This window comes from Enoplosus armatus, chromosome 4, assembly GCF_043641665.1.
Source record: "Enoplosus armatus isolate fEnoArm2 chromosome 4, fEnoArm2.hap1, whole genome shotgun sequence".
In the NCBI taxonomy this organism is placed as follows: domain Eukaryota; kingdom Metazoa; phylum Chordata; class Actinopteri; order Centrarchiformes; family Enoplosidae; genus Enoplosus; species Enoplosus armatus.
In genome coordinates this window covers 26,616,832-26,632,756 of record NC_092183.1, presented here as the reverse complement: position 1 = coordinate 26,632,756, position 15,925 = coordinate 26,616,832, and the positions used below count along the sequence as shown (strand labels likewise).

At 42.2% G+C, this 15,925-nt stretch overlaps 2 protein-coding genes across 4 annotated transcripts; both read right to left on the bottom strand.

Moving 5' to 3' along the window:
* Positions 1–52: 52 nt before the first annotated feature.
* Positions 53–1,888, bottom strand: zbtb26 (zinc finger and BTB domain containing 26). Of its 2 annotated transcripts, XM_070904766.1 has the most exons (2): positions 1,322–1,873; positions 53–1,255 (listed from the first exon to the last, which is right to left on the bottom strand). In XM_070904766.1, the coding sequence occupies exons 1-2, from the start codon at positions 1,871–1,873 to the stop codon at positions 608–610; spliced, it is 1,200 nt and encodes a 399-aa protein (XP_070760867.1). In that variant the 3' UTR covers positions 53–607. The 2 variants fall into 2 exon arrangements, with proteins under 2 accessions (XP_070760867.1, XP_070760868.1); XM_070904767.1 differs by having other exon boundaries at positions 53–1,888.
* A 3,136-nt stretch (positions 1,889–5,024) lies between these two features.
* On the bottom strand, positions 5,025–14,601 carry susd1 (sushi domain containing 1). 2 transcript variants are annotated; one of them, XM_070904366.1, is made up of 17 exons: positions 14,334–14,601; positions 14,057–14,197; positions 13,538–13,693; positions 13,071–13,223; positions 12,518–12,697; positions 11,160–11,339; positions 10,841–11,020; positions 10,525–10,701; positions 10,229–10,408; positions 8,302–8,466; positions 8,056–8,150; positions 7,671–7,857; positions 7,431–7,524; positions 5,977–6,232; positions 5,832–5,871; positions 5,546–5,639; positions 5,025–5,141 (listed from the first exon to the last, which is right to left on the bottom strand). In XM_070904366.1, the coding sequence occupies exons 1-17, from the start codon at positions 14,386–14,388 to the stop codon at positions 5,123–5,125; spliced, it is 2,352 nt and encodes a 783-aa protein (XP_070760467.1). In that variant the 5' UTR covers positions 14,389–14,601; the 3' UTR covers positions 5,025–5,122. The 2 variants fall into 2 exon arrangements, with proteins under 2 accessions (XP_070760467.1, XP_070760468.1); XM_070904367.1 differs by lacking the exons at positions 10,229–10,408; positions 10,525–10,701; positions 10,841–11,020; positions 11,160–11,339.
* Positions 14,602–15,925: the final 1,324 nt, after the last annotated feature.

The window sequence follows — 15,925 nt, the reverse complement described above, 5'->3', positions numbered from 1 at the left end:
CACAGGTAAGAAAGAAAGGCTACAGTAGACTGTATACACAATATACATATGGATATTTTTCATTGGACAACGTAGACACAAAGACATGTTAATCATCATCAATAAAACTCATGAAGTACAGTCATTATGTTTTGTGTTTCAGTGTTGGATTTTCAAGTACGATATGAAGGCAATGTCTACAATGTATTGTAGGGAGAAAAAAAAAAACAGTCCACAGTAATGAAGCTACAGTGAAATGTGGACCAGCTAAACCCATCAGAGTGAGGCTGACACCAAGCAGCCATCACGTTCACTCATCTGCCCGTCTTCACCAGCTGCGACAGCGTGTGGCGGGCACTACCACACGTTTGCGCAGAATACTATGCTAGTATGTGGGTGTGGTGAACATGTTGACGGGCGCTGCGGCTGGCGTGATCCCATCACAAGGTGGTCTCGAGTTGATAATGCAATCGTCGGCTTCTCACAAAAAGAAATAACAGGCTCTATGACCCAGCTTTGGATAATCGATGTCAGTTTCTTGAACTGCTAAATTTAGGATGACTCATTGGAGTAATCTGAGGGAAAGTGCATCATGTCCATTTAAATGACTGACGGCCTCCAACAAAGCTTATAAAAAAGAGTCAAGCACCCCGTCGTGCAGGCTGCCTTCGTTGGCGTTGTCAAAGCTGTTCTTCCCGTGGATCTGTTTGAGGTGCTTGCGGAGAACTGGCTTGTGCGCGAAAACCATGTCACAGTAGTTGCAGCGGTGTGGCTTGTCCCCACTGTGCAGGTTTAGGTGATCCAGCAAAGAACACTTTTGGGTGAAGGTCTTACCGCAGATTTTACACTGGAAGGGCTTGATGCCGGCGTGGACGCGCATGTGTCTGTGCAGGTTGCCCTTCTGCGTGAAAGTCTTGCCACACAGGAGGCACATGAACAGCTTGTGCATCTTGAGGTGGTTGGCGTAGTTCTCCAGCTGGCGGAAGACCCGGGCGCACTTGGGGCACTGGTGGTACCACTGGAGAGGTTTGTCGTAGTTCCTCTGGTACCCGCTGTGTTTCTCTGCCGGAGGAGACAGAGGAAGGGGACTGAGCGAGTATTCGGCCACGCCAGGTGGAACCGCCATCTCACTGCCACGACTGTCCACCGTGGAGTTGATGAGGGAGTGCTGGGGCTCAGGAGAGTGGAGGGCAGCAGGTGGGCTGGTGAAGTGACCAGTGATGGAGTTTTCAGCTAATTCAGACACAGACTCCACTTTTACTATAGTAATGTCACTCTCCACCATTCCCTGCCTTGGACATCTGCCTAAGATCTGGAGAGGGGCCTTAGGCTGTATGATCACATCGTCGTCGTCGTCATCGTCGTCGTCATCATCGTCGTCGTCGTCGTCGCCATCGTTGTAGTCATCCTCCTGGTGGACAGTCTGAATCTGAGAGCGCTCTTGCGCCTCCTCCCTCTTCTCCTTCCTCACATCCACATCCATCTTCAGCTGGCGTGCATGCTGAGGCTTGATGAACTTACTGAGAGCCTGAGTGCACTGCTCCACAACGTGGCCCATTTGAAGGAAGCTGGCCACTGTCAGGTAATGCACCAGCTCCAGCTCAGGAAACTCCAGCTGACCTGTGTAGCAGGACAGCAGCAGCTGCCGGCCCACCTCCGCCTTTTGCATCATGGAGATCCGGACCTCCTTGGAGTCCTGCTGAAGGATGAACTGGTCCCTCAAGAAAGAGGAGCCCGCGGCAAACACTACCTTGTGACCGGGGACCTCCAGCTGGTTGATGCGCACGGTGACATCACAGAAGCGCCTCTGGTGTCGCAGGAGGTTCATCTTGTGCAGCATGGAGTCCCCAAATGTGGCGAAGCGGAACTGCAGGATCACCTGGTTCTGGGCCATCGTGAAGCGAGAGCCAGCAGCAGCAGCAGCGCACCTGTTTAGTTCAAACACAGAGACTGTGTCATCTCTCGTGAACAGTCGCACACTGTAAATTGTGTGAATTTGATACGTTAGCGTTGAATATTGTACTTCAGAAGGCAGAACTGTAGTCTGTCCTCACACTAAGGTCTGCTTCAAATGCGTGGACATTAATCATAGTCCACATTGAGACAGACACAGCCCATATTTTCATTAAAGAAAAAAGAGCTCATTCATGGTGCTGGCACCACCTGCGTCATCAGCAGAACGTGGCGCGTGGGGTGAGACAGTGAACACACCACCAAACTCACACGAGCAAGTTAGTACATGAACACCGTTATGTTTCAACACATTTTCGGGAACACTGTCCACTCTTCAGTTTGCCGTCCATCCACTCAAACAAAAGGTAACAACACATGTTTAATTGTAGCATCTATAGCTAACGTTAACGATAGCTAGCTTAACTGGTTTGCCTGGTGTTAACAGTGGTGAGCAGCGTGTCAGCGAACAATATTAAATACAGCTGAAAGACGGATTACATTAAATGGTAAAAAAAAAAGAAGAGAAAAATAGCTCTGTTAGTTATAACGTGAATGTAAATGTCTAAACACGTCTTCGCGGAGGTTGGCACATCTGCTGTCCGAGTTGACTGGACCTACGGCTGCATCAATGTTAGCTTAGCGCCACCGGGAACGAAACGTTAAAGCGTTGGCTTTCTTTTGAGGAAAACAGCTAGCCCAGGTATTACTCTTTGGGTTACAGCAAGACAAAAAAAGTAATCTTGTATTGAACGGACTCTCCGTGCAGAGAGCTGCAGCTAACGTTATATGTAAACAACCGATCACAAGTCGCCTCCATAGCTCCCCCTTTGGCCTCCTCCTCCACTCTGTAGCCGATATCTCAGTCTGTCCGATTACATGCAACGCGTTAGCTAACCAGCTAACTATATTATTATGTTTTCCCTTCAGCTGAGACAGTAATACGTGTTGTATACCTGTTAACCCCTTGTAAACAAACCCGTTAAAAGTGGGTTGTCACCGGGAGGAGACTGGCCTGTCTGACTGGGGCTATTAAAGAGCTGCTCCGGATGCAAAACCAATTCTTCCTTGGAGTTTATTGGCGGTTGGCAAACCAGCTTAAAGGTGCATTACCGCCAACAACTGGACTGGGGTGTAGAACAAGAGAGTATGCAGTGCAAACCAGTTTCATTTGAAAACTTCATAATGTCATTGTAAACGTTGCCTGCTGTTTCCTCCAAGAGACAATGAAAAGTCAAGGTGGTTTGCCTATTTTATATAATGTATGGTTGAGACCTGTGTGACCTATTCTCATTTTCTTCCCTTCGTTTCCAGCCCACCGTCCCTCCCAGCACCGACATGTCTTTGTATATTAAATAGATGTCTTCCAGTTTCATTATCATCCCAATACTCCTGCCAGCCATACTGATTGCGCATATGTCCTAATGGATGTCTAAGCTGCAGCTTGGCTTCATGGCACTTGTAGGTCTACATGCTTAATTCTGAGCGTTTGTTTGGCCAGAATATCCACCTGCCCATTTCCCCCCACACCAACGTGAGCAGGAACCCAAAGGAGGGGTGTAGATATACCCTTAATTTCCATCCTGTACATTATATGGAATATTTGATTGATGTTTTGAATGATCTGCTACAGATTCTCAAGGCCTGAGCTTGTAATGCATCTAACTTCTTGAGGTTTGATTCTGCTGCTGACATGTAAGCTATGCACCCATAGTCAAAGACAGATCTCATGAGTGCCCAGCATATATTTTGTAGAGATACTCTACTTGCTCCCCACTTTGATAGGGAGATAGAAGGAAATATGTTAGTCTCTCTGTGACCATTCGTTCCGTGATTTTACATAAATGGGAAGTTAAGGCAATAATCTCCTGTCACTGGTCAGAGACCAGTGCACTGTCTTGCCATTTATGTTATTCATTCGGATTGCTCTCCCTTGTTGTCCTCCATCCTAACATTTAATCAGCAGTGATCCATTTCCAAGTATTCTAGCACTCCTTACCTCTCCGATTTCTTTACTTATGAATTTAGTTAGCTGTATTGGATTCCAATCACCGAAAGAAGCACCCTCTTGTGCAAGTTTAACAATGACCTTCTAGTCCTCAGCTGTTCTCTCGTCGCAGTCACTATCATCCGATTTATCCCTCTGTTTCTTTTTGTGTTTCTTTTTCCTAACTATATCCCACTCTTCATAACTCCCGCCGCCTACTTCCATCTCTCCTAACACACTTCCTGATCCGTCACTTCCATCTGCCATCTCCCGTCCAGTCACAGTCCAGTGTTGCCAACCCGCCTCCGCACCAGCCCTTCTCCAAACGACCTGCTCAGACCTACTGCTGCTAAACCAATTTAAAGGCCCAGTATGATTTATTGGGTCACCTCCCATCCTCTGTCCTCAAATACTTCCTAAATTTAAATAAGCCAAACTCACTGTTATAACACCTAAACATAAATAATCATATTTAGATATGTACCATAACTCATGATTTCAGTCGCATCATTTGTTCCTATGTTTTTTTTAATTCAAATATTTAATGTTTATTTTCCAGTATTCCTATAATGATCAGAGGTATCCTTGTATACATATAAGATATAGGGGATTTCTGGGGAAGTCCGTGTAAATGAAAAAGGTGGCAAAAAGAGGCCATAACCTTGTGGGTCACAAATCAGAGAGGTTGGGACCCACTGGTTTAATACATAACTAAGACATGACTCATCAAGTTTGAATGCATGAATTTATGTATTAATTAATGGGGGTCATGCAGGGGATTCGAGATATTTATTGTGTCAAAATAAATGCCCCTTTGCCGAGCTCTGACTGAGCCAGGAGACTGATGCAGGCTGGGAGCGAATGAGGCGGCGCTGAACTGGGGCCTTCAAGTTTGGAGCTCCGGGGATCAATAAAGTAGTTCTGATTCTGATTCTGAATGAGTCTGGTTGGTTTCGAAACTGTAGGTCAGATTTGAGTATCGCGTATTTAACAGGGCCGAAATTGACAATCTGAGAACCAACCATGCCGTCACATTTAGAAACTGTAAGTGTGCTGAGATCCAAGTACATATTCAAGTCCAAGCATTCATTCAGTACACATCCAAGAGTTACTGAAAAAAGCATTTATTGGAATTATTTACAAAAAGTACGAAACAACATGTACAGGTAGGAAGTCAAAACTCATCAACATCAGCACTTAGGAGTGTCATGTCTTCTTGAAAAACCTGGAAAAGGAGACAGAGGGAAACCAGGTCATTCAATTAGCCCTGTGCAGTATTTTACCTGAACTTGTGCCTGAACTCTTCTACTTGTGTCATTCAGCAGTGAAATGTAACAAGCCACTTTCACTATATACAGGATTACTGTATTTTGCCACCAAAAACGACATAAAAATGAATATTTATATTTAATCTAAAGCTACCATGTTATGAATACATGGTTCAATAAAACATAATAATAATATTAAAACTGAAATATCCAGTGATCATGCAGGTAATTCTAGAAACACTACAATGACTTTAGACTGAACAATTTGAATGGATTAATATAGTCCTAGATCAATGTGGTTTCACACATAAAATGACATTAACAGGGTGGGTGATGCACTGTATTGTACTTTCTTCCATACCAGGTGAAACTGAATCCACCCAAAATGACCAAGGCAACCAGTGCGATAACTGCAGCGGCAGACAGAGATGAAACCCTCAGAACATATGATGTGCCTGGAACAAGGAAATGCTGTGTGTGAGTAACTGGCAACTAGCATTTTCTACATCTGCTTGTTTTTTGCTTTTTAAAATACTTGCCCTCTGGCGTAACTTCAGAATGTTGTAACAAGGCAAAATCAAAACAAAAAATCTCAATCCAAAAGTCATCATTTTAAAAATGACACTATATTTTGGCCAGTGAATTACCTCTTACTTTAGCCCACAGGACACAGGAAGTTTTTAAAGCCTAGGAGAGAAAACATTCAGATAATTTAACAAGTTAACTGTAAAGTCTGATGCAGTTTCTAAGTCAATGCGTTTTTATACCAGACTGTATAGTAGTTGAACCCACCGTTTTCCACTGACTGACCACTCGTAAGATGATATAATAGTTCCTGCCATTCTCCAGTGGGGCATTAAAGAAGCCTCCATAGTAGAGTTCATCCCCTACAGTAAAGTTCATATCCTTCCCGACGTGTCTGACATCAATCTGAGCAGTGATGTACTCTGCTGACGACTTATTTTCGCTTGAGGGCTCTGAGCTTGCAGGAGAGGAACAGTCAAACATCATAATCCCCTCCACAGGAAGCACAATCACTTGGTACAAACTGCCAAATGAAGAACAAAAAAATAATTTACTTTGAAGGTGCAAGGTGCTACATTTTAACTTGAATATTTAACGGCCATATTCATTTGGGATGAAGATTTGGGTAGACAGGGTTTTTTGTGAATGGTCTTTTTTAGACACACTATGATCTCTTTACTATGATCTTTACATAAAGTAATTAAACCAGTATACACACAACTGGTTTGACAGAATTATATATTTAGGTTTAATAGTATGATAATGTCCCTTTTCAATGGCTTTATATTCATTTACAAATTGACAGGCTACTATCCATGTGGCCATAAATAAAGATACGTTAACACAAATTTCTTTACACGAAAGATTTGTAACACCTGAACATATCATAAAGGCAACGTGGTACATGCACGAATGGGATTCAGCTAGTATTATATCTGATATCTGATACTGTTATCGATATATGGGAGTTTTAAAAAATGATGTAGTCATTTTTTTTACAACATAAACACATAACATAAACAAGCGGTCTTGATACAGATCCCTTAGATTTGTTTTTAAAGAATTGTGACCAAAGTAGATGGACAAACTGTAATGGTGTCACTGTCTCTGAATGACCTCAAACCTAGTTTGGTATTTCTATGCTGCAACTTCTTGTTACTTATTGGCCAACATATACACAGATACTGATATATATCTGCAGTAAGCTAATATCGGCCCATATATTGACCTGATTTATCGGTTTAGCTCCAGCACTTATACCTGCTTCTCTGTGGTGTTTAGGTGACAGTGAATGTCAGTAGAGACACAGTTTAGCCTTGAAAACTGGAGGGAAACTGATTTCATATTCATGCATGTTCAATGAAGCAGTTGAAAGCTTTTGTCCAGGAGTCATGGATGTATTTTATAAATGAATCAATTTAAAGTTTAGGTTTTTTAAGTATTAGTACAGTAAATTCTATGCATTCACGGGCCAATCTGAATCAAGTATTCAACAAAGCTGCAAGTATTGTTCTGAGCCGTACAGACTCAACCACCATTATTAAGTTTATAAGTCATTTGACGCATGATGGCACATGACTGTCTGTTTTATCTCATATGGTTTTAATGAGAATTATTTCACAAAATATTATTATTATTGTACATAGAGAGCTCCTGGTTCACATCCCCAATCAGTGTGTTCCATTGAGTCCAATACTGTATCTTGCCATCTTGGTTGTTACCTTATTGGGTCCAGTGTGTTCAGTGATCTGCGCAGCCTCAAAGTTGGTACAGGAGTCTCAAATTCTCCATAGTAGACAACTGGTGCTGGCGGCACTGTCAGAATGTTATAATGTGTAATGCTCAGTATAAAGAAGACTGCATCAGAGGAAATACAATTATATTAGACATAAAGGTTTGATTCTTTGATGCAGGAAAACATTTAGTGAGAGTAGAGTCAATTTAAGGCTGTACAATGATACCTGGTAAACTGGTGTTAGTGGTGATGGCGGCTGTGAATCCGGAAGACACTGCAGTGATTGAGATGCTGTAGTTTGTGACTGGAAGCAGGTCCAGACAGAGTTCCAGCTGGTCAGCCTTGGACCTCAGAAACCGCTTCCTTTGATCATGAAATGACCTCTGGTAGTCTCTGGATCCTATATATGTCACCTGGAATGGTCACATCGAATGTGGCATCAATCAGGGTCACAAAACCCTCCGTAGATGAAGGGGAAAAACAAAAACAATATGGTAATTGCATGGTAAATTCTAAACTGTCCATACACATTCACATATAACCAGAGAATAAGGTTAAGAAATGACTGAAAGCACCTATTTCCTATGCTTACAAATAAGATCTCCTGTTACCTTGTACACTGCTGTATCCTCCTCATACTTCTCCGCTTTCCAATGCAGACATTTTTCATTGAGGACAAATAGGTGATTGATCGGAGGCTTTATTTCTGTAAGAGATATGAGACCAAAAAGAGAGCGACAGTTCACCAAATCTTCCCCTTTTATTTGTCAATATTACAAATCCCTTTACTGATTCAATCCCGCAATTTACAGATGTTCCTCGTTGGGTTAGAGCTTACTTGCTGTGTTCTTACTCACCTATGCATCTCAGTGTAGCTCTCTGCCACGCCCCAGAGCTGCCACACACAGAGACGTTGCTGCCCCTCCAGCTGTGATATCCATCCACACAGCGGTGGATCACAACACTTCTGTTATGCCACACCACCTCTGAGTTGGCAAGGGCGGGAACCGGGCCACATTTAGCTGGGAAAACAATGGCACTGATTGGTTAACTAATTGATTGCAAGTCTTGTGGCCATAAGCATAGTTATATACAGGAGATTCCACGCATATCGATGTCTATTGATCTTTGTTTGGGTTCCTAATGCCTTCCACTGGAGAAAAAAGCCATTGCTTAGTGAAGTCAAATAAACCAGCAGCATTTGTTGTTTCCTCAACACTCAGCAGTAGATCCACAGAAATAAATTTACCAGCACAACTCGGGATAATGTGAAAGTTACAAAACATTAATATTCACTTCAATTTATCTCCAAACCTATAACAAGCACAGAACATAGAGCCCAAGCAGGAATAAATAAGGGAGCCTCTAACCACAATGTATGTGTAGAGATTATCACTGTACCTTTGCACTTTACAGATACTCTCCCCCACTCTCCTGATAGTAAACATGTTGAAATATTACTCCCACTCTCCTGGTAAAATCCAGCCGTACACTCATACAGCGCCACGCTGCCCGGTCTACTGGTGCGATCCCACAGGAGGTTAGTATGGGGGAGGTTTAGTGGGGGACCACATCTTATTTCTGCATACAGACATGAATTAGCAGACTGTGTGCTATGAACAGGCATATAGTACATCACAAAGATAAACACAACATAAAGAGAGCTAGTAGTAAATTCTCATGATATATTCTGTGTACATATTACACTTGTAACTGTGTGCGTCAAATGCATAGAATAAATCTTTGAATGATTATGCAAGTTTATGGAGTACTGTATTGGGACTCTACCACATTTGCAAAGCATAGAGTTTGACATTTTGGGAGATATGCTTATTCACTTTTATACGGAGAGCTATATGAAAAGATCAATATCACTGTCATGTCTCTACGATAAATATGAAGCTACAGCTAGCAGCCAGTTAGCTCATCTTAGCACAAAGACTAGGGGAACAGAGGGAAACAGCTAGCATGGCTCTGTCCAAAGGTAACAAATGTAATACTTCTTGGCCAAGTATAGTGACTGGAGTCTTTTTGTCAACTAAAACCGCAATGTGTCACTTTTACACTCTTAAAACGAACAAGATATAACGTATGAATATGTGAGCTTTTAAGGTGCTGGTAGGGGGATTTTGTTGAACAGAGCCAGGCTAGCTGTTCCCCCCTGTGTCCTCTCTTTATGCTAAGCTAAGCTAACCAGCTGCTGGCTGTAGCCTTACATTGAATGGACAAATGTGAGAGAGGTATCGATCTTCTCATCTAACAAATTAGAGCATTTCCCAAAATGTCAAACTGTTGCTACAAATATTGCGTCCAAATTGATACATATATTCTGAAAGTAAAACCGTAGCTTATTAATATATTTGTCATCAAACATTGCACCTTCACACCATAGATCAACATCCTCCCACAGTCCATTCTCTCCACATACTGAGTAGTTTCTCAGGCTCCTGGTGTAATATGCTTCCTCACACTGGTAATACACCACACTGCCAATGTGTGACATGCCGTCCCATAGCATTTTAGCATGAGGTTTAAAAACTGGCTCTTGACAATTGATTTCTAAAACAAAAAGACAGCAAGTCATTGCAGCTCACTGTTCGATAGATAGATGTTTGAAACGTTAAAATCAAGGAGACGTTTATAGATACAATTCACACATCTTGAAATGGTTAAAATGGCAGTTGAATGATGACAGTAACATTCATACTGCTCAATTACAGCATGCAAATTATGACATATTGTCAACATTTGAAGCAACCCAATACTATGTTGTGTCATTATCACCTTGACAGAGCAGAGAGGCTCCATCCCATTCTCCGCTGGCAGCACAAACTGATACGTTTCCCTCTCCAACATTGTGATATCCGGAGTTACACTGATAAACAACCTGAGATCCCTCAGTGGAGATATTATCCCACAGCATGATTGAATGAGGGATGGGTGGGGGCACCCCACAATCAACCTCTACAAGGATGGAAATTGCATTATTGCAAAATAATAGGGAAACCAGTTATTATTTGACAACAGCAATGGAAACAAAACAACCACAGCATTAACAGCAATTTGGAACAATTTGTTACCTCTGCATGAGATGTTTGGTTTTGTCCAGTAACCATTGGTTGTGCACAATGATATGTTCCCTCCATTGTAATAAAATCCTATTTTACAGTAGTAAGTCACTATGCTTCCAGGGGTGGAGCTGCCATTCCACACTTGCCCAGTGTGAGGCAGTATAGGAGGATCCCCACATAATGTCTCTGGGATAGGAAATGATACACACAGGGGGGTTATACAGATTTTCAAAAGAAAAAAAAAAGACATAACAGAAAACACCAGAAATAATTTCCTATTTGAAAAGAAAACCATCTCAGGGGTTTCAGTCATTGTTTAAATTACCTTGGCACGACAGAGTTGGGCGGGTCCACTGACCATTTTCTTTACAGATCGACACATTATGTCCTCCTTTGTTGTGAAAGCCCTCTTTACAAAAATAGAGTGCAGTGCTGCCAGGGGTTGAATTACTGTCCCACACCTGCTCAGTGGATTCAATTATAGGAGGACTTCCACACAAGGTCTCTACAAGGAAAAAGAGGCACCACAACCATGGAGCATTAACACCAGGACTCAGATGAATTCCCTTTCAGTTTAGTCAAGAAAAAAAGATACCATCTATCAGTTTTTTCTCTAAAAAGATGTGATAAAACAGTGACTGTACCTTGACAGAACACGGACGGTCTCTCCCACTGTCCAGCAGCAGTACAGACAGATACATTGCCCTTTCCAGCATTATGATATCCAGGGTTACACTGATAAAGCACCTCAGTGCCCATCCTCGACCTCTTATTCCACAGCATATGAGAGTGAGGCAGGGCGGGGGGAAAGCCACAGTCAACATCTGAGAGCCAAAGCAGTGACATGCTGCATGAAACCGTATTCACTCTCCAGGAACTCTGTCACTTTCATGATCCCTGTGCTCCTGCAACTGCTTAAAAAGTCACTAAAAAGCCTGCAGAGATTCATTATATTTTCATCCCGTTAAAGCTTAAAAGAGAGGTTCATCCTGTTCATACTGGCCTCTTCCTAATGCAATTGCAATGGAGGTGATGGAGGTCAAAATCCGCAGTACTGCTGCTGTAAGACTGACTTTGAAAATTGTGAACCTGTCCTTTAAAAAACATTCATCATGCTTGATCTTTATTTATAGGCACTAACAACTGCTCACATGGTATTGCTGTGACTGTGAGGTCAACTGATGTGCTCTTTGTGTCTTGTGGAAATGATGTGATGAAGCAATTTTCCAGTATAGGAGTGACTTCATAGAAAAGGTTGAACCAAATATAAGGGATAAGAAAGACATTAAGGAAGGGGGACATAAATGTTCTCACCTTCCATTCCCTTTACCTCCTCTGGTTCTCCAGTGTAGTTGCATTGAAAATAATCAATACTGTATTCGAGTTCCCAGTGAGGCTGCTAGCGGCTCTGTGAGGCTATACTTAGGCATAGCGGTGCTTTAAGCTAATTGGTATCGTCTGCACGCTAATATGTTCACAATGACAACACTAACATGCTGATGTTTCACAGGTATAATGTCCATCTTAGTTTAGTGTGTTAGCATGCTAACATCAGCTAATTAGCACTAGATTAGCACTAGGTACTGCTGAGGCTGATGGGAATGTCATTAGTTTTGCAGGTATTTGGTCATAAACCAAAGTCTTGGACAAATTTTCAGCTTATGATGGTGCTGGATGAAAAGTTAATTGATCACTAAAATTATTGCAACTCATCCCAAGTGAAGAATTAGTGTCATAATTTCATGGCAATCCATCCAATAGTTGTTTAGATATTGACAGACGGACCGGCACTGCTGTCCATAGAGCCTTTAGAGTGGCTAAAGATACGTGTTTCACATAAACATTTAGCTGACATTGTTAGGAACCCTGAAAAGACAAGCAATGAAATAAACAAGCAGAGAAAGAAAAGTACACAGTCACAAGTGCTGATGAATGATGTTGAACATGTGTACAACGCTAGAAGAGGAAAATAAGAGCTGTGGAGTTTCTTGTGTTTTGTTACCTTCACAGACCATGGTGGGTCCTTTCCACAGTCCATCAGCTCCACACACGGAGCTGTTGTCTCCACTCCTCCGCACAAAGCCTTCATCACAGACAAACATGGCCACACTGCCGTATGTGGTCCCAGTGACGGAGAGCAGCACTGTGTCCTCCACTGAGGCAGGCCGGCCACAGTTGACCACTGATTGGGACAAGAACATACAAAACCCACTTAAAAGATTTCACATTCAGGACAGACTGTCACTATTATACCAGCCAGGACCAAACTGAGGGGTCAACACGCTGATGACATCATGGGATCTAAGTGCTTCTTTGGAGTACAATCTGTATGGAGCAGCACAGACAAAATACACGGTGCAAATATATGGCCTTTTAAAAGGTTTGAAAGTGTATCTAGCATACTGCACCTTGCTGGATTGTCTCAAAATCCCAAATCCATACTGCATACTACTTCTAAGCAGGTTTTGAGTGTGTAGTGTGTTCAAAAGTGAGAACATTTGATATACTCACAGCTGTCAGTATGCTTATCCAAGTCCCATTAATGCCGTTTTTACCTTTGCAGGAAGCTTTGTCTCTGTCAGGGTGGAAGGGCTCCTCTCCGTTGTGGATTTGGTATCCCAGCCGGCAACTGCATTCATAACTGCCCTCAAAATTCCTGCATTGACCCCCTTCTCCGCACAGGCCTGCAATCCTGCACTCGTCAATGTCTGCACAACCAGTGAGACCAAGAGATTTTATTACTAATCAGAAATTGATAATTGAGCTTTTAATACAAGATGCCTTTGCACGTACTTGTGATTATAGTATATTACAATTGAAACCAAATTATGTACAAAGAACTGTTGTGAAATATAACAAAATGTGTAACATATATAGAATTACAAAACGTTCTATATGGTCTGTATGACAATACGTTGTCATTTCTCACATTTTTGAATCTACAAATGTGATTATGTTTTTCATACCCTTTTGTGTATCTTTATTAACAGCGCTGTAGACCCCAGGTCCAGCCCAAACTCACCCTGGCAGTGGGTTCCATCATTTGGGATGAAGACGCCCATGTTGTTTGAAGGGCTGTAGCCAGCCAGGCAGGTACAGTAGTAGCTGCCATATGTGTTGTGGCAGGTGGTGTGATGCCCACATATCTTACTGGCTCCTATCTGACACTCGTCTTTATCTGGAAGATAATGTTGTTAATTCCACTTTTGCATGAAATATTGTACAGACAGTCATGGTCCCAAGAGGATGCACCCTACTGACTTTAGTGATCCCCTGACTTTTCATCCAGCACGGTCATCAAGTCAAACACTTTTGTTTATGATTAGATACTTACTAAACTAATGGCATCACTATGAGCGACACCTTTCACATTACACATACTCATTTGATTCATTGTTGATATAAAAATATCAATTAGAGCATTAAATGAATTCCCTTTTTATACTTTGAATTCAATATTTAAACTCAGACTGTGGTTCTCATTGCAAATATAGAAGTTTAGCTTCACACAAACACACACAAAAGCAGTTTTTTTTCTTACCTTGACAGAAGGTTCTCCCGTTTCCAACAAACCCGTACTTGCAGTGACAAACTTTGCCAGAGCCATTTGACTTGTCGTCACATGTGGCGTTAGCGTGGCAGGTGGCACACACGTCCAGAGTGTGGCCTTCAGCTGGAATGTCTGAGAGGATAGAAAGACCATCCATCTGACAATGTCTTCAAAGGTTTTTCACCCCTTCTCCAAGTGTCAGTGTTACCTATAAATATCGATTAGATTGATTAATCACCAAATGTGAATGATGACAAAAAACTCTCACCTGCAATGACGCAGAGCAGAAAAACCACGATCATTGTTCTGCTCCTCTCGTCCATCCTCTCCCGGCCGAGTCTCTCTGTCCTTCTCTTCACCAGACACTCAGCCTCCTCATCCTCATCTTCTTTTTTCGTTTTTTACTTCCGCCTTGCGGACCATGATGATGCTGAGCAGACTTGATAACCAGGATTGAGAGGGCGCTGTGAGCGGGCACGCTGAGGTCACTCTGAGAAACGGCTCCTTTTCTCAATGGTCTTCTTGCAGCTGGTGCTTCTGTGGCTTCATCTGTCATTCTCTGACACATCCAGTTACACTTCACTACGCTCAGTGCTCGCTCTGGTGAACTGCGCACTCATGCTGCGGTGACTGATAACGGCTATATTTGGCTTAACGAACCTGCTGGGTGCCCTCTCACAAACATTGTGGCATTTTGAAACTGTATCTTTTAAAAGCACATTAACCGCATCATTACTATGTGTGTAAAAAAAACTATCGTGTACAAGTTAATGTTAATGACTGGCACTGCTATTGTAGACCAAACATTTTATGAATATCATGGTGCAGCTTACCCTTTGTCCAATGTATTTAAAGTAATTCGTAAGCCTTATTAAATTCAAGGTGGCTCAATTGATAATTTATTATAAGTAGTGTTTTAAGTCAATGGAACCAACATCCTTACCAGTCCTACCACGGGGTCTATAGTGGGTGCTGAGGGGGTGTCAGTTGGTGGGAGATAAGTCTAGTGAGCTGCTATCTTTCTGCCCAGCAGGTTCCTTAGTGGGGTCTCACTGTCACTCAAACCAGCAAGCTAACTCCTCTAAGCAGCGCCTGGACTGGACTGATTAACCCTGGTCTGTCCCTCAGAGCAGACAACCCCCAAAACTGACTGGAGGGTAGTCTTTGTGTGGGCCCAAATCTGACCAGAACAAGACATGATACAGTGCAAATGAAAGTTGTATCAAGAATAATTTTAAACTGAAGTCAGCATTCAACCGTTTTTTTTTTTTTTTAATCTTGTTGTCATCTTTGGGGCTAAACACTCATGGCTGTGGTATTCCTGTGGTATGTCCAAGAGATCCCCGATTAGTGAAACAGCATGACTGTAGTGCACTTCTTTTCTACTGGATTTTCTATGTCACTTGGTGTCTAGTGCCATTCTTGCTATTTTCCTACTCCCAGCTCAGTTGGAAACAGCAAAACATACATGGCTGTTATTTTTATATAGACATACAGTGCATCCGGAAAGTATTCACGGCGCTTCACTTTTTCCACATTTTGTTATGTTACACCCTTATTCCAAAATGGATTAAATTAATTTTTTTCCTCAAAATTCTACACACAACACCCCATAATGACAATGTGAAAAAAGTCTTTTTGAAATTTTTGCAAATTTATTAAAAATAAAAAACTAAGAAATCACATGTACATAAGTATTCACAGCCTTTGCCATGAAGCTCAAAATTGAGCTCAGGTGCATCCTGTTTCCACTGATCATCCTTGAGATGTTTCTGCAGCTTAATTGGAGTCCACTTGTGGTAAATTCAGTTGATTGGACATGATTTGGAAAGGCACACACCTGTCTATATAAGGTCCCAC

Excerpts from the sequence above, each read along its gene's own strand:
- zbtb26 (XM_070904767.1), bottom strand. The coding sequence starts at position 1,873 with ATGGCCCAGAACCAGGTGATCCTGCAGTTCCGCTTCGCCACATTTGGG.
- susd1 (XM_070904366.1), bottom strand. The coding sequence starts at position 14,388 with ATGGACGAGAGGAGCAGAACAATGATCGTGGTTTTTCTGCTCTGCGTC. Across the intron at positions 11,340-12,517 it reads ACCCACCATGGTCTGTGAAG|ATGTTGACTGTGGCTTTCCC; the intron begins GTAACAAAACAC and ends TTTGGCTCTCAG. Across the intron at positions 7,525-7,670 it reads CACTAACACCAGTTTACCAG|TGCCGCCAGCACCAGTTGTC; the intron begins GTATCATTGTAC and ends ACATTCTGACAG.